The sequence below is a fragment of the Protopterus annectens genome, chromosome 9.part0, assembly GCF_019279795.1.
Source record: "Protopterus annectens isolate FY-2018-M chromosome 9.part0, PAN1.0, whole genome shotgun sequence".
Taxonomy (NCBI): domain Eukaryota; kingdom Metazoa; phylum Chordata; order Ceratodontiformes; family Protopteridae; genus Protopterus; species Protopterus annectens.
The window spans coordinates 281,911,607-281,930,473 of NC_056743.1; the positions used below are offsets into that span (position 1 = coordinate 281,911,607).

An 18,867-nucleotide genomic window follows, 5' to 3' on the forward strand; every position below is an offset into this window, starting at 1 on the left:
TAAAATGCACTGTGTCTACAAAGATGTCATGTGGAAAAGAACTGAAGATTGTGAGAAACTGTTTCCACGGTCAAAGTCTAGAAAACAAAGACAGTGTATTTCAGTCATACAAAATTCCACATTACCATTGGACGAAAGAAATGTTTCTTTTATTTTTAATCTTAAGTACCTTTATTGGTATCTGCAAGGCTTATGTCTCTGCATTCTAAACACTGACAAACCTTGGTTTGGGAATGGTAGAAACATTGTTCCTTGTTGCTTCTTTTTTTTTCAAAACAGGTTTATTGTTTTAACATACAAGAGAAATATCATAACAATTTTATACAAGTAATTAAAAATAGATATGATTATAACATTCAACAAAACAACTAAAGTATTTACAAAGACATCCACTACAATCAGATCAATTAATTAAACTAAAATACCATGCTATTGAAATTAGGATTTTTTTAACAAATTTTGTAAATTATCCCATACAATATAATAAGATGTTTTTCTAGTTGTTCTTGACCTAATTGTGTTTATTTCCATATGGCACACTATATTCATAACATTTTTAAATTCATTGAACGAAGGAGGTGTATCTGAAATCCAATTTCTGGTTATTATTTTCCTAGCCACTGCTAGAATAGACCATAACAAGGGAAGCTTAACCTTTTTAACACTTTGAGGTACAGGTGTGTTGAATAATATAAGAGATTTAGAAATAATGAAATTATCTGTAAAAAGAGCCTGCAAAAATTCATTAATTGACTTCCAGTATTCTTTCAATTTTATACAGTCATAAAACATATGAGCCCAGTCAGCATTAATTTCTACATTACATCTCTTACATAGATTATCTTTATTATTTATTTTATTCATCATCAAAGGTGTATAAAAGATCTATGTAAAAATTTCCATGTATAAAGTCTCCAGACAATGGAAGACGTAGTTCTATAGGCAGATTCCAATATATATTGTTTATCTTGTTGATTTGGTGGGTCCCCATTAATAGAAGTGAAATAATTCCAGTATGAATCTACACTGTAAAAAGTTTCTTGTCTGATAATTTTATGTATGTATGAAAGTTTACCTTTATCAGAAACTTTATGTTGTAATTTTAATATCAAGTAATCAATCAGTGTTGGAATAGATTCTTTAACTGTTATAGACATTAGATCTATTTTATTAATGAGATGTTGTCTAAAGGTCTGAACCTCTAACCAGCAAGTTTTTCTTAGATCAAATTCTTGTTTTAAGAAATCGAGATTTTTAACTTTATTATCAGATATCAACTGATACCAGTACTTTAGATCATTATCTATAGCTAAATGAGTTCCTTCAGAAGTAGATGACAAAAGCATACCCTGAGTATACATTATAGGGAATATAATAAAATTCCATTCCCTATACTTAGGGTGCATGAATATAAAGTTACGATAGCTAATAATAATATTTAATGGGTAACAAACCATATGTTTAGGTGTAATAGGTGAAGTACAAAATTCCTTTAGTAACCATAACATGGAGTTATTTACAATCATATTTTTATGTGTTAAGGAGATTTTCATGAAGTGCATACTAATTAGCTCCCAATAATCTTTCCATTTTGCGACATATGACTGATCTATTAACAAAGTAATAACTTTTACAATAGAAGAGATAGTATATAAATTAAAGTCTGGAAAAGAAATACCCCATTGAGACCAGCTATTAGTATGTTTCTTTAATGCAATCCTAGGTCTATTAGGTGTCCATAGGAAATTTAACATTAGTGTATTCAGTTTCTTGATAATTATTTTTGTAGGTGGAAGTATTATTGATTGTATTAAGTATAAAATCTTGGGGAATATTATCATTTTAATAATTGTAAGTCTCTCCTCCATAGTAAAAACATATTATTCCAGGTATTAAAAGATTTTGTATATTAAGAAAACAGGTATTATAATTATTATATATAATAGATTTAATATCTTTAGATAGTATTATACCTAAATAAGTTATCTGACCTGAATTGGGTACATATTTAGTAAAATCACTAATGAGAATATTTTTTGTGTATATATAGGTAGTATTTTAGTTTTTCTTCATTGAATATTAAACCAGAAATACTTTTAAAATTCATCATTTTATCAAATAGAGACTGCATAGAAGAATTAGATCCTGCTGATGTAATTAGAACATCATCTGCAAAAGTTGAATTTTGGATGTTGTATTTTCATCTATTTCAAAACCCTCTATGTCAGTACTGTTTCGATCAAATTAGCCCAAGGCTCCATTACTAAAGTGAATAATAGTGGAGAAAGTGGACATCCTTGTTTTGTACCTTTAAAATGGGTATTTTTGTGAAACATATGTTCCTACCTTAATATAAGCCAATGTTCCTTTGTATAAATGCTCAATTAGATTTACAAATGCATCTGAGAAGTTTGTGCACTTCAGTAAGGTAAACAGATAGTCCCAACTTACTGAATCAAATGCTGAACTTATATCAAGACTAATAAGTGTTAAATCTTTCTTTTTCCTATTTGCAAAATCAATTAATGTTAAAGTTCTTCTTATATTATCAAAAGTATTTCTATTTACAATGAAGCCTGTCTGATCTATATCTATAATGCCGGGATGATTGTCTTCAATCTATCAGCAAAAATACTCATAAACATTTTATAATCAACATTAAGTAATGAGATGGGCCGATATGAAGTACATCTAGTTGGATCTTTATTAGGTTTTAAAATTGGCGAAATAAATGTATATTGCCAAGATGGGGGTTATTAACTCAGTTTGGGCCAAAATAAAAACCTTATGTATTAATGAATACGTACTTTTAGAAAGGATTTTATATATCTCTGGTATAATACCATCATTACCCGGTGCTTTGTTTGATTTAAGCTTATTTATTTGTGTAATAACCTCTGTATATGAAATACTTTTTGTCCAATAGTTTAATCTGTTGTTTATTAAGCTTTTTATTCATGTTTGTTGTTATAAACTCCTTTATTTTATCTTTAGGTTCCATGTTAATGTTATTATGGTTAATTTTGTGAAAGTGATTTCTAAATTCATCTAGTATTTCTGGTATACTAGAAACATTCTTCTTTTCCTTAGAGAAAAGATTTCTTTGATATGGTTTTGTTTATTCAACCTTTTGTTTTATTTTTAAGTCTATGTAAGTATTTGGGGCTTATTGAATAAGACAAAACTTGTATTTCTCTAAAGTTATTTTAACTTTATGAGTTAAAATTTCTTTGTATTTCTCATTTAGTTTGTTTATTTCTTCAATAACTTTCTTGTCCATAATATTTTCTTTATTATTATGTTTATGAGTCTAATTTACTTTGAATATCTAACAATTCCTTATCCCAAGATTTCCTTTTATTATTATACCATCTGATACTTTGTCCATATAGATATGATTTTAAGGCATCCCAAACATAGACAATGGAGACTTCAGGAGTATTATTTATGTCTAAAAATGTTTTACTTCTGAAAGTATATATTCTTTATAGTCTTTTAGTTGAGTTAGGTATGCTGGTATCCTTTTGATCTGAACATTATGAGTATTTTTATCATGAATTCAAAACAATTGAATTATGATCAGATATAGGACATGAAATGATTTTGGAATTAATTAAATCTGTTACCATCTGGTTAGAAATAAAGACCCTATCTATTTTTGAATAAGTTTTGTATCTGTTAGAAAAAAGGTGCATGGTAATGATTTTGAATCTATCTGATTATTAATATCATTCAAATGATAAGAATTAGCAAAATCATTTAAATGTTTTGCATTAGATGTAATTCTTCTTTTCCTATAGTGGTAGTATCACTTTCATGTAGTATACAATTAAAGTCACCAGCTAAAATAATATCTCCTATAGAGAATGATATGATCTTATCAAGATGATGTTTCACTGTATTAATACCAATTCCAGGTATCCAATATACATTAATTAAAGTGCAAGTCTTCCCATTAATTTGTATTGTAACCATACAAAACATTCCTTTGTCATCCTGATAAGACTTAATGGTTTTAGGAATGGGCATACTTTTATTCCATAAAATAGCCACTCCTCTTTTTCTGAGTGTGCTCTGAACTAACCAATACTGTATATTTGTTTGTGGCTAGTTTATCAATATCTTTTTCAAGAGATGGGTTTCTTGCAGGAAGACTAAGTTGGCCTTATGTAAATTAATGTATCTTATTAGGCTTGCCCTTTTACATGGATTATTCAATCCATTAATGTTTAAAGAAATTCCTTTTAAAGACGTCATTTGGCATTTTTAAAACTTAAGAATCTTATGATCAAAATAACAAATAACAACATAAGTAATGTTACATCTCCTCCTTTAGGTGTACCTTTAAATATAGCTGTATTTATTGAATCTCGTATGGGATTTTGTATAGGATTCAATTTTGTTTGTAGTGACAATGAGTGTGCAAAATATATTGTGGATGTCAAAACTATATACATATAACAATGAACAAGTGAAAATAATGTAAGGATTAAACCGTGCATCCAGCCTGGAGTTAAAAACTCCAACTTAGAGTAGTATTTACCACTAAAGTTAACCCCCTACCCTAAGCAGCAGTACCTCAGCTACCACCTTATCAATTTAATACTGGTTATATTTAACTTAAATTAACAGCTTTCAATTCAATTATCTAGCAAGACAAGACTACACATTTGATAAAACAGCATCATATAAACTAAAATAAACTTCTTTTTTTTTTAAACTATTCATACTACTATATACATCTATGTAATATAATACACTTGTATTCAAATAGCATTCAAATAATCTTGATATTAGGAACCAAGAGGAGAGAGAGAAATAAAAAACGTGAAAGAGGGAGAGAGAGTGAAAGAAAGAGAGAGAGAAGAAAAAAAAAAAAAAAAAAGAAGGCATATTTACATATTAATTTATTCACAGTATGTAAAAATAAGTTCTAACATTCATTTAAATCAAAAACTTTGGCTAATATGGTTTAGACATTACATATATTAAGATGCATCTATTTTCTGTCATGTAAATGCAGTCAACAGCTTCCCCAAAAAAAACTTGAATTGCTTGTATATGAGCATTTTACTCATACTCATTATTGTCAATAGAATAAAATATTATATTTATAGAAATTGTTATAAATCATACTGCATAGTTATGCAAATTCTCAGAAACACTTGCATTATTGTAAAAAAAAAACATCTGTATTTTGTATGTCTATACTACTGCTTTAAAATATATCACATGACAATTTCTTCCAGAATAGAGTTATAAAGTTATTTATGCTTGTCAATCAGATGAATTAAATGAGTTATAGTAATGTATATGTTTGGAACATAAGTTTTTAACACAGATTAGTATGCTGCAGTCAAGTAGATTTTCAAAAACACTTGAATAAATGTTTCGTTTTCTATGCCTTCTAAAATAAGACATTTACTTACTACAAGAAACTGCATCATTTAAAATCATTATAACTGACATATTTTATGAATTATAACATAGATATTTAAGTAATTATATAAAATAACTCACATTTAGATGTTAAAGAGTTCATTTTCCTTCACATAGTCGCATTTGCATCAGTTCTACTTCCTGGTAGAGTGTTCTTCCTGAATCTGTGATGTGTCAGTGTGATATCTGGGTCAAAGGTCAAACTGACTGCTTTCAGCTTCTCTGTGAGAATTCTGAGAGTTGAAGCTTTTAAAACAACTCGAGGACACTGTTCATGACGTAGCCCACATCCCAGATTGTCTCCCTTAACATTTTGGCGAGAAACTTGTTAAAAACTAGTGACAAACATTCATTTAGCAGTGTAAATGCATCTAAACATGGCAAAATGTTCGCGATGTATTTTACAGGTTATTACAGCCTCTAAGTAAGTGAAATTAAGCCCAAAGTTATTAATAAGTAATAAAACTCAATATTTATGTCCCAACTCAGTTTTTATGCAAATCTTATTATTTACTGTGTCTATATGATCAAAAGCATTTCTATATATTAATATGAAAAAAAAACAAAGAGAAAGAATAAAGAAAAGAAAAAGAGAGTAGAAAATAAAAGAGTGTAAAGCAGAAATAAAAAAAATGTAAGAGAAAGCTATAAGATGTATATACAATGGAATATTACTTACTGTTTATATTAATAGAGTTAAAAATAAAACATATTATTTACTATTATTTAGTTCTAATTATTATTAGTTAAAGCATGACAGATTATTTACAAACAAGCATAAGCAGTATAATCAAGAAAGTATAATTAGGAATAGCATTTGAAGAACATATAAACTTTTTACAAGGAATAAATATGTTATTATTCTATTAATCATATTTTCATTACTCTTCTCTTCCTGCCCTCCCCCACCCTTTACCCACTACATAATCTAAATAGAATGTCATTGTTTAAACAAAGAAAAGAAGAAAAGGAGAAAAAAAAGAGAAAAAAAAATGTATCTAATTACTGACCTTACTTCTCTTTTTCAGAAAGAGAAGCAAATTGAATAATAGCTTGTTATTAGTTCCTCAGATATTTTGACTGGTTATGAAACAAAACATTTCTTTGCACACAGAGAATAACTTTGATTAAATCTTTTTCAGAATATTTGTGGCTTTCTGGAAATGCAGAAACTATATTTAAAAAGAATAATAATGAAGTAAAATGATGAGAGGAAAAAAAAGAAAAAAAAACATAGAACAAATCATTTGTTTTTTAGTCTCTTCTTCTTCTCTGAAGTCTTCCACGAAGTTTCAGTTGCCAGTCTCTTTAATGAAGGACTAGCCCATTCCATTTCCTCTATTTTATCCAAAATCTTATTTTTTTTGATAAACAGTAAAGCAGAGTCTAAGTCATCAAAAATTTTAGGACCATCAGGAAGGAAGATTTTTAGCTTGGCAGGAAACAGAAGGTATGTTTTAAACTGTGCTTTTTTAAGCTCCCTTATTAGTGGCAGAAAAACTTTTCTTTTAGCTATTACCAAGGAAGAATAGTCATTGTCAAAACGCACAGTTGTCTCATTAATCTTAACATGAGCTTTAGCTCAAGCAGATTTAAGAACCATCTCTTTATCAAAAGATGATAGAAATCTAACTATAACTGATCTAGGATAGTTTTTGTTAGAGTTAGTATTAGCTATAGATCTATGTGCTCTTTCGATACCAAAAGAGAATGCTTCTGGTAAGTCTAAAGTTTTAGGGAGCCATGTTGTTAAAAAAGAAGTAATATTGTTACCTTCAATATTTTCTGGCAGTCCAAAAATCCTAATGTTATTGCGCCTAGATCTATTTTCCAGGTCATCCAGCTTTGTAAATGTGTATTTTGTTTCAGCAGAAACTCAATGTTGATTTCCTCTTCTTGGATTCTATTTTCCATGTCATTCACAGCTTCTTCTATGCCTGTCATCTGGATCTTCTGTTGTTGCAGGTCTATATGTAACAAGTCTATTTGTTTTGTAGTTTTTCTATGAAGGTATCTATTTTAGTATCCATTTTATCCATCTTAGCAGTAAGTTGCTGGATTATAGTTATCAGAGACTGAAGTTCTTTCTTGATGCTGGAGTCTTGAGAATTTGTCTTACTGGAACTCATTTCAGACTGATAAACTGACAGGAAAATTTCCAAAGTGATTTCTGACAGGAATATTGTTAAAATTTCCTTTCTTTTTTAGATATAGTTCAAGAACTATATAAAACAAACATATTTAGAAAGAAAATTACTTCAAAAATTAATTTTTTAAGTAATTAATTCCTGTCAGTGTAATGAAATTGGTGGAGCTGAAGAAATCTGCTGCTATCCTGTGTTCATCCTTGGCCACGCCCCTTTGTTCCTTGTTGCTTCTTGATCTCATGAAGTAAGTCAAAATATTCTCTAGCCAAGATCTTGAAATGAAATATTGACTATGTAGTAGCAAAAGCAGGCTCAGGTACAGAAAGTATGAATATCACCTACTTAGTAGTGAACGTGTTAGTCTCATAAAGCGAACAAGCACATTGTATAAGCAAGATGACTGGTAACACCAACACAGGTACCGAAGATGGTGCTAAATTGTTTTCAATATACAGTGCTGCTTTCAGTGAAGAGAAGTTTGCTAACTGAGATCTCATTTTGGGGGACCATAAATTTGGAATACTCTTCCCAGCAGTGATGATAGGAGAGTTAATTTTATTTAATTCTTTGTCTTTTTTCTTTCAGAAATTATCCACCTTTAATGATCCTTTCTAGACTGTCGCTTCCTGTCATGGCTTTTGCCAACTTCCCTTTTAGCTAATCCTCATTTAAAGTGTCCCTACACAACTTTTATCATATCTTAATGCATTGTGGCATATGGTGCCTCCAGTACCATCATACATTCTTTCCTAATTCTGCCTGTTTATGGCGTAAAGTTTAAAATTAAATCCTTCATAAAACTGTACTGCTCCCTGCATGACATTACCAGAAAGTTCATTGAACTTTAGCCTCGATGATGTTAACTTAGGGAGTACATGTGGATGCGTCTATAAACCTTGGCTGCACTACATCATACATGTGAATCCTTCTCCTTTAAAGTCTAAGAATGTACTCCATGCTATTCCTCAACTGATTCAGCAAGGGATACAGTAGAATTATGGGTGTATTCTTAATAAAACATTTGTGAAGCTTCTTATTAAGATACTGCTCACACAATTTTGGTAAGATAGAGTAGAAGATATATCATGGCACTTATGTTACAAAGTAAAAACAAGAAAACATTTGAAATCCTGTGTGCTGTTTGGATCTATATCATGTTATCGCACAGCGAAGAAATCAAACGTCATATGGTCGGCACCATATGTTCGAATTTTTTGATGTGCGAGTATGTCAATGGAGATCTCCATTACAGCACAGAATGGGAAGATTTCCCTTTTCTGCACTGTAGTGTTATCTCAGAGTTGGCATATTTAAGTAGGTGTGGGGAGTGCAGGGGGGCTTGCTCCCCTGCTTAAGATGTTCGGGAGTTCATTTTTGTTTTTTATTATGTTTTTGAACATTTACGAGTTCGATCATATGGTGACGACCGTATGATATTCGAATTTATAAATGTTTGAGAGCATAATATAGACGCGTGCTGTTCCATCAAACCAACACTTTATTACATACAATGTGTTCAGACCAACACTTTATTATATAAAGAGTGTCATATCAACACTTCATTATGAGTGTTTGTCACAGATGATTTCAGATTTTTTCTTGTTTTTATTTTATATATAAAGTCTGGTGCTGGGTGTTTGTCCATTCTGTTTTATTTTTATTAAGTTACAAATTAACACAATGTATATCCAAACTACATTGGAATACTTTAAAAGAAAAAAGATAACTTAAAAAAATGCAGCTGGGGTAAACCATAGGTTAATGCCTTCCACAGACACATTTGATATGCTTTATTTTGATTCCTTTCAGAAAAATCAATGGCAATTCCTTTGATAGCTTTTTGTAGAAATCAAAATAAAATTGGTAGCAGTATACAGGTGTTTAGAGCATATGGTGGCACTATCACAATTTTGACACATATCATGAGCTAGCCATGTGATAAGGGAAAGGATTTACCAGTAAAGATGCTTGCTTAGGGAGTGGGTGTAGAGCAGGAAACAGCAACAGTGGAAGGCTAGATGATAGCTAGGAAAGATGAGTAAACGTTCAGCAGGGTTTGGGTTAATTTCATTCCCAATGGAGCTATTTTGGTAAAACATGGACTGCAAAAAACATTGGGTTGACTGTCACTTTAAAATAAAATGGAAATTGGGATGGAAAATTAAATTTATTCAGATAAAGCAAAATGAGGAGAATACTGTGGAAAGGAGGAGGTAGTAAAAGAGGAATGCAGGTTGCTGGGAGGAAAATATGAATGTGTAAAGGAATATAAACAAAGGATGAAAGAAAGAAAGAGATGTAAGTAAGGAAAGTATGAAATGAGCAGGTGGGAGGGGAAGGTAGGAAGGAGAAGGTGATGGACAAAGTAGTAAAACTGCAAAAGTAGGTAAACATAAAAGAGAGAAAGAGAAACATGAGAAAGGGGATAAATAAGTAGATAAGGAATAGTGAAACCAAAGAACTGGCATGAAGGATGAAGAGAAAAACATGAGAAACAAGGGACAGGAGATGGCAAGCACTGAGAAACACCTGGGAGGGAATTAAAAAAAGAAAGACACAATAATTGATAATAGAGGGAAAGAGGGGTGGCTTGTAAAACAGCTCAAGAAAGGGTGCAGGGGTGTAATCCATTAATACAGTGTTCAATAATGCCCAAAGACTAGGCAGAACAATGGTTAAACTACAAATACTACATAGAAACTGAGGCTGATGAGTTACCGATAATAGAGCCCTACATCAGTAATTGACAAGGTAAACAATAGAATGGTAGTAGGACACAGACGTGTAAAACATGAAAAAGAAGCATGGAAGATGTGAAAATCCACTAATGAAAGGGTGGTAGGGGGATACAAAAGATGGTGAGAAGGTAAGCAAGGTTAGAGCACACATTCCCAGACTAGGTAGTAGCAGAATGAAGGGGGGAAAGAATCAAAAGTAAATTGTTTGAAGAAAAAGGAGAAAAGTGATTACATGACCACCCTCTAAAGACCAGTGAAGGTGAGTGTGAAAGATGATCAACTCTTCAAGGATAGAATTAAGTCATGGTCAGGGGGAGGGGAAGGATTATATTAGGAAACCTCAGTTTGGTATATCCTCTCACTTAATTTGGGTAGATTGAACAGACTTATTAAAGTATATGACTTTGAAGGATTAGGGTGAATAATGTTGTCTAGAATCAGGGAAAGAAAAAAGTTCTCATTGCTATTCCCTGTTGGGGATGAGGAACAAGGTGAATGATCTTCAAGTCACATCTCCACCGGTTCACAATGACTACATCACTGTGTGTTTCAGACTGGCCATTGAGATGTAATGCAGATGCAAAACAAATACCAGCATTTGGGATTACAATGGCAATGACACTGGCATAATGGAGATACTTAAACATGGAGTTGGGTTGATGGAAAGCAGATGAGTGAAAGTGTTACAGGTAACCAAAACATGGCAGTCCAGGCAGATATAGAAACTATTATAAAGGGTCACCAAGGAAAAAAAGGAGAAAGAAAACTAGTCTAGCTAACTATGGAAATAAGTGTAATCAAAGTAAAAGGGACACTAGGATTGGGAGGATAAGGGGAAGAGATATATGAAGTCTACAGACAGGACAGAGAAGGGCTTCAGGAAGAGAAAGGAGGAATGTATAAGTAGTTTCTGGTAGATATTAAAAAGAAGACTGTTTGCTGGGGAGGCATTTTCTCATCTTTTTGATAACAAGGTAACAAGTACTCTGGTCACCAATGTCTTTTTCAATAGCAATTTGGGAACATTCACTGCCAAGTGACTTGGTGAAAGTCATATTGTATACAAGTGGAAAACTGAAGGAATCAAATCCACGACTTCAGCATGTAGTTGATATGAGCAGATAGGTTTAATCCTTTGTGTTAAGCTAGTAATACTGGTGAAGTAGTCTAGGAAGAGCAAACGCAAAACAAGATCAACAAACAGGTGAACATTCAATTAAATATTTTCCATCACTGTTTTCCAAAGAAGCAGGCAGAAGGTTACCAATCTTGGAATGTGGGAGTAGGAAGGCAGCTATATGAGAAAGGAGGGGAAGAGGTGGAAATTGTAAAAGGGGTGAGAATAAATGAAGATGATGCACAGGGGCCAGACTGGCTGACTATGAGAATCCCAAAGTGGCTGGTAGGTTCTTTGCACCATCTCAACATAACTGTTAAGTTGGTCTGTTACAGAGGGAGTAGTCTTGGTGGATGGAGACAAGCAGCTGTTGTGCCCATCCTCAAACAGTTGTAGCACAGGGATTCTGATTTATGTAGTGGGAAAGTGGGCAATGGAAGCAATCCTTAAGTCAAGGCTTAACAAGTCGTTGAGGCAAAATGGACTGCACAGTGAGTCTCACTTGAGCTCACTGTAGACAGAACCTGTCATACTAAACTAATTTCTCTCCTCTGACTGGGATATAACACAGGTACACAGCACTAACTCTGTGAATGTAATCTATCTGAAGTTCAGCAAAGTCTTGGTGTTCATTTCCATATGACAGGCTCCTTGGAAAAATGAGAAGGGTAGGACAGCACTGAAAACTACACAAAAAAGGAGAGAAGTAGTTGGAATACAGGCAGCAGATAGTGATAGGGTACGGATCTTGGAGATTAACAGTGTGACAAGTAGGGGTCCCTCAGAGATCAACCCAAGTCCTTCCCTATTTGGCATATTCAAATCTGATATCACACAGAGCATGGCAAACTGGATCAGTGTCTTTATGCATGGCACCAGGGTTGGAATGCATTAGTAGTAACTGTCAGAGCTATACCGCAGACAAGGCAAATGGGGTGGCTGCTTTGTGTAAAAGCTGTTAGAAGTGCAATGTGCAGGTGATACAGGGGTGCAAGTGCAGTACAGGCAGTTGTTTATGAAGCCACAAGGATATTTTGTCTTTATAAATGAATGCTGATTCTGCAATTACAGTTGTGGTTTAAGTTGAATGTAGCTTGCAACAGTTGCAGAAGTACAGAAGACCTTTTCTGGGGGGGGGGAATTAAAGGGGTGTCAGTCTGTATAATTGCCCAAGGCATCAGATCAGTTAGCAATGGTTCTTCTAGATGGGAGACCATTCCTGAAGACAAGCCTGATGATACTGGAGTCATTAGCTAAAAGGTGGCAATTTTAGTTCAGCTCAAAGTGCCACCCCTTGGAATAGCAATGGGGGGTAGAATATAAAACAAGGAAGTCATATTATAACTTCATAATGAGAAAGAACACTGGGGACTATTATTTTAAAGAACCTAAACTATCATATTCTAAATAAAAGACTGACAGGAAAGACAGTCATATGTGAAAAGGGGAAGAATCCAAAACAGAAAAGTGATAATGTCTTTTATCAGGCACTAGTCATGCAATATTTTAAATTACATTACACAGATAATAGTAACTTAGCTTTTACAACTTAATTCAGTAACTGATGCTGCCAGACAGCTGGGTTTTCTATGAAAAGGTACTCTGTTATGTCAAGATTAATGCTGCCTGATCTGTTGTCTATGTCTTCTCCTCCATGTCCTACCTTTCCTTCCCAGTTTAATTTTCTCAGATTTAACCATCAGTGCCTCACATTTCCCACACTCCATTCCTCTCACAGTCTTCAATGATTTCTCCTATACCCTCTCCAGAAATGTGTCTTCACATTTCCTATAAGCCCTCCAGTCTTGCACCCATTATACCAAATGTGGTCTAAGTCATACACCATACAAAATCCGTAAATATATAATGCAGTAGCTGTGCTCTGCAACCAGACATTATTAAAATCATTTACTTCCTGTCTTAACCAATGTTTTTATTTCCAGTGTCTTAGTCAGTTTTTGATCACTTGTATCAGGTCTATATGATTTACAGCATAATAATTTGTCTTTTTTTGTTGCCAGTTTGCAGTGAAGCAGATTGACACAGCTCGTGAGATGCAGGATCCAGACTATCTGACAGAGAGCTATTTAAACCTGGCACGTAGTAATGAGAAGCTTTGTGAATTCCAGAAGACTGTCTCCTACTGCAAAACCTGCCTAAACATGCAGGGAGCTACAATCAGTTTACAGCTGAATGGACAGGTCTGTCTTAGCATGGGCAATGCTTACCTGGGCCTCAGCGTCTTTCAGAAAGCTCTAGAGTGCTTTGAGAAGGCACTCCGCTACTCACACAACAATGATGACAAAATGTTGGAGTGCCGCGTGTGCTGCAGCTTAGGTTCCTTCTACATACAACTAAAGGTAAGATCTGCCAGAACAAGTTCAGCAATGTTCATATGTTACTACAAAAGAAAGGTAATGTGCTGTAACATAGGGGGGCTGGCTTCCCTAGCTGCAGTCTATGTACTGTGAATTGCACACTATGAGACTTTTTATTATAATGAAACTATCCCCCACCCCCCAGTTATGCCAAAAATGGCTATGGTCTCAGCAGAATTCACCCTTGTTATAAAAATGTAGTGAATACATACACAAACAGGGCTGCCTCCCAGATTAATGTAATTTAGTTTACAGTTTTCCAAGAGGACATTTCTTTACGTATTATGCCAATTCTGTGTTTTGAACTACTGGTCTCAAGGAACACAATTTCAACAAAAAAAAAAAAAGAAAAGAAAAGAAAACACCCTTTTGTTCATCAGTTGGATAATCCTCCATTTAAGAGTCTCTAAGTATCTAAAACGCATTCACAACATTGAAATAAAAATCCTTTCTGTCTGTGTCACATGAAGGATGTTACCAGCTGGTGCTTCACTCTGATATGTGCGTCTCCAAAACTGGGGTACTAAAATTATAGTTGACACTTGGCAGACAAGGGAATAAAAACTGCAATGAAGTGATACAAGTACAGGCATCATTACAGAGACCTGTGGAGCCCACTGACTGTGTAACCAAGAGACTTGTGCATTCACGGATTTTCTTGCTCGGTTCACTGACATGTGCCTAGATGGTGTAGCAGTACACATGGAGAGTACTGCACAGTGAAACACACAGTATAAGGAGTGAGTAGCTATCTATGCATACTGACAAATCATCTGTGAATCTTAAATATTTTTTCTTGCCCATCAGCAGGTTTGATGCCATGAGAGGTATTTCATTAATTCAGAGACCAGCTAATGTAGGTGCACACCATTTTTTTACTACATACAGGTGGCATCTTTGCTTTGCTTCTTGTCAAATTAAGCAATGGCTCTAGGGCACAACTACCATATGGTGTAACATATTAGCATGTCACAGCTGAAGTGGTTTTGGTGGTCACAAGAAGTAAAAAAAGGGAGCTGAGCTGGCTGGAGTCACAAGGGTCATTAATCACAAACACCTGCACTGTGCCTTATACCAGCTGTAAATGTCCTAGCCTATTTTACAAGCAATTCACAAGTCCCTCCCAATGGTTTTATCTTAATGCATAATGCCATGCTGAGGTCCAAAAAAGATAGCAGCTGGTAATTTTATGCAACACCTCATGCAAGACATAAAAAGAAAAATCCTCACTGCTGCATCACCTCCTGTATAAAATCCATGCTAAGCATTAACATTCACACCCCCCCCACCAAAAAAGAAACTTGAAATCTGCAAAATGCGAGCGTCTTACTTATAGCTCTAAAAAAGCTTGAAATCTACATAAAGGCTACGTAAATACAAGAGGCTTAGCAATATATTTGAAAAAACAGCTTGGAATCTACATAAATACAAGTGTCTTGGTTATATTCGTAAATATGTAAAGTGCACATAAATGGGAATGTGTTGGTTTATTTTTGTAAAAAAAAAAAAGCTAGATTATGTTTGAATGTCTGATCATGACCAAGTTGTGATATGTTCAGGATGTGAATATCAAAAAATTAACTTTGATACGTGAAAGAAGTAAAGCTTGGTATGTCAATATTGGCATCCATTTTGAGATAATATGTAAGTAATTGGCTTTGGTCAAAGAAACTTGATTATAATATTTACATTACAAGGAACTTTAGTTGACCCAATGTACTATTACTTACAGAGGAAAAAAAATAAGAATACCAGTGTGTAGTATTTTACAACTTTAAAAGCTATGTTACATTTCGTATGCAAAGCAGGCAATGGCCAGAAGTGAGGAGTACGTCTGATGAGCTATCAACTTTAAATGTTATTAGACATATCACTCTGCCACACTTTTGTATTTCTCCCTTTTTGTGTGAAATGCAAGCAGTACAATTTTCAGTGACATCAGATCATTTCAATGCTATTATGTGGTGGCTGCCATGTGAATGGCAGTAGAGCATAACAGCTCTTGTAAGACACAACAGAGCATAACAGCTCTAAAAGGCGAAAAACAAAAGCTGTTTTGCACTTCTCTAACATCAGAAAGTACATAACAAACTTATGTTTTGCAGATTTCATAGTGTAATTGCTTTTCTCCTTGCACTTAATTTTTTTTACCTCATCTAGTAACTGGAAAAATGTACAATATGGTCAGACTGAATTATAAGTCCATAAGTTCCTGGTTAATCCTGTCCGGATTGCCCTTCTCCCTGAGGGGGAGGGATCCATAAATTCCTGGTTAATCCTGTCCGGACTGCTCTCTTCTCCATTCTCCCTATCTGCCACTCCCACCCCCACCCCCTGATTATGGGATCCATAAGTTCCTGGTTAATCCTGTCCTGACTGCTCTCTTCTCCATTCTCCCTATCTGCCACTCCACCCCCACCCCCTGATTATGGGATCCATAAGTTCCTGGTTAATCCTGTCCTGACTGCTCTCTTCTCCATTCTCCCTATCTGCCACTCCCACCCCCTGCTTACCTTCATTAGTCAGCCCCTCCTAGGGTGCCATCTTTAATCAAACTCTCTACTACCTGACTCACATTCATTTCATCCTGTAGCTGTTGTACCTTCCCTACCCCTCTGTTCGTTGTGCCTGCACAGCAAGTAAGTTACTTTGCATTACTGTCCTCTTATTACTGTTAGCTGCTGATTTATTTGGTTATTACTGTTAACTACTGACGTATTTGATGATGCTAAGCTGTAACAGCTGTTCAGAACTCCTATATGTTTTGAGAGCTAGCTAATGTTCTAACTTACAAACTGCTTGTTTTTTATCTTGTTTTATGAAGGTAGAGCTTTAATTGTTGAATATCTCACAGGCATCCTGTTAACTGTTTTGCAGAGGTCATTCATGTTCTGATTATATTTGTAAGCATTCCTATGGCATGCTACTGTACTTACAAGACTTACAGGCTGGACTTTATAATTGCTTTTATAGAAGGCTAAGTGAACGCAGTTCATGTTACTGTTAGTTCATACTGAATAACATAGCTCTAGAATTATTGTCCTAAAACAGCCATACTTTGCTTTGTGCATTATATCCTGTGTGTATTCACTGAAGTATACAGCTGTTATCACTGGACTTAGAGGCTGTATGTTACTGCTCTTAGTCTGTGGTTTTACAGAGCTGATACTGTATGCACTATAATCAATTTTAATTCTAATGTATGCAATATAATTAATTTTACTCTCCAGCTCTATTCCTTGCATGCTCTCCACTTCACATTCTTGTAACCTTTGCACTAATTCTGCCTTATTTACCTTTATTTTTCAGTTTGCCCGGGTTTCTTTCCTGAGTCACCCCCCCCCCCCATCTGGGATTCACTGTATAAAGCAATTTCTACCTTCTCCACTGAAGCTGGCTATCTTAACTAAGTAAAACCTCTGGGAAGCAAGAACCTGACTCCCTCCAGCTTTTCAATTGTAATAGGTGAACTACAATTTAGTTTTTGTAAACTGTTGAGGCTTAATTGTGTATGCACAATAACAGTGAGGGGATCTAGCCAATTGCCACTAGATTGGGCTATACTACTTTGAATCAGCCTTACACTCACACAGTGTTCCAGTCCCAAGCATTTACTTTTTAATTTGGTAAAGTAATTTCTCTCCCTCCTTATTGACTACATTTGCTAGTTTATCCCTAGGATCCAATTAAAATTAGCCTGAAAATTGGTGTACAATTAAAAAAGAATAAAACAAATTAAAGTACAGCCAGCAACACTGCTTACATACAATCATACAAACTAAACCAAAAGCCCAAGGTAACTCTCAGTCAGTGTTAGCCCTGCTCGACTCGCTCCGTTCCTCTCCCTGCCCCCAAATCCCACTCACCCCTACTAGTGCTAAATTGAAACCAGACTTTGCCACTCCCTTGCCACTCCCTTCCTGCTAAGTACCAATCAGCACCTCACACATCATTGAGCAACCCTGACCCTTAACCCATTTCCTTCTCTCATTCTTCCACACACTGTTAGCACAGTCAGCCATCAAATTTGGCCCGCCCCTATCAAAATGCAAACAAGCAAAAAAACACTAATTACCCAAATGCCTATACTGTTTCTATTTTACCATCTCACTGTCTATGACCAAAAACTTGACCATGGTATTCACTACCCAAATGGTCAAACAGACACCCATGACTTCACACATAACACCAAACACTTTACCTTCCCCAGCACACTGAATATAACACCCTCTATAAAATACCACCACTGTACAGCCACAAAACATAATCCTAAAGACAAAGACTATATAAAGCTTATAAACAAACTCCTAAATCTCAGAATATCCTGTCACTATAACCTTATAACACATGGAGACATTCATCCCAACCCTGGCCCACCCACATCCAATAACCTCCACTGCCCTACCACATTCCCCACAGTCAAGCTACCCATGAATAGTCCCACTAGTTCCCTTCTAGCATTTCACCTAAATATTAGAAGTATTAACAATAAGATTCACAACCTACAAGCCCTCATAGCAACCCACTCCCCAGACATTATGTGTCTTACGGAAACCTGGCTAAAACCCAGTACTACTGACAATGAGATGCTACTTCCAGGATACAATATTCACCGGTTAGACCATGCTACAAGGAAAGGAAGTGGGATAGCAGTCCTTTACAAAAATACTCTAACTGTAAATAGAGACACCATTCATCCTCCCCAATTCAATAATGCGGAACTCCTCATAACCAAGCTACAGATTAACCAAAACAAACACTTGAGCATCGTCTGTGCATACATTCCACCAGGCAACAACCTAAATACCCTAGAAGATCTCCTTTACTGGTTATCCACTACCTATCCCCAAGAAACCATAGTTCTTGGTGATTTTAACACCAACTGGCACCCCTGCTCCTCCGACCCCCTCCCCTCACTCATATAAACTTATCTGGGTTTAAAAAAACTATAGCCTCTCCCACTAGGATAAACAAATCAACCAACAAGGAAAGTATCCTAGATGGGATCCTAGTTAATTACCAACCCCAACTGTACACAGCTGGTACTC

General features: G+C 34.8%; 1 protein-coding gene across 1 annotated transcript in view; it reads left to right on the forward strand.

Annotated features, from left to right (window-relative positions):
• Positions 1–18,867, forward strand: part of RAPSN (receptor associated protein of the synapse) — a 318,527-nt gene that overhangs the window by 125,044 nt on the left and 174,616 nt on the right. Inside the window, 1 exon segment of the mRNA XM_044082863.1 lies at positions 13,463–13,801. Coding sequence (XP_043938798.1) covers positions 13,463–13,801 — 339 coding nt within the window.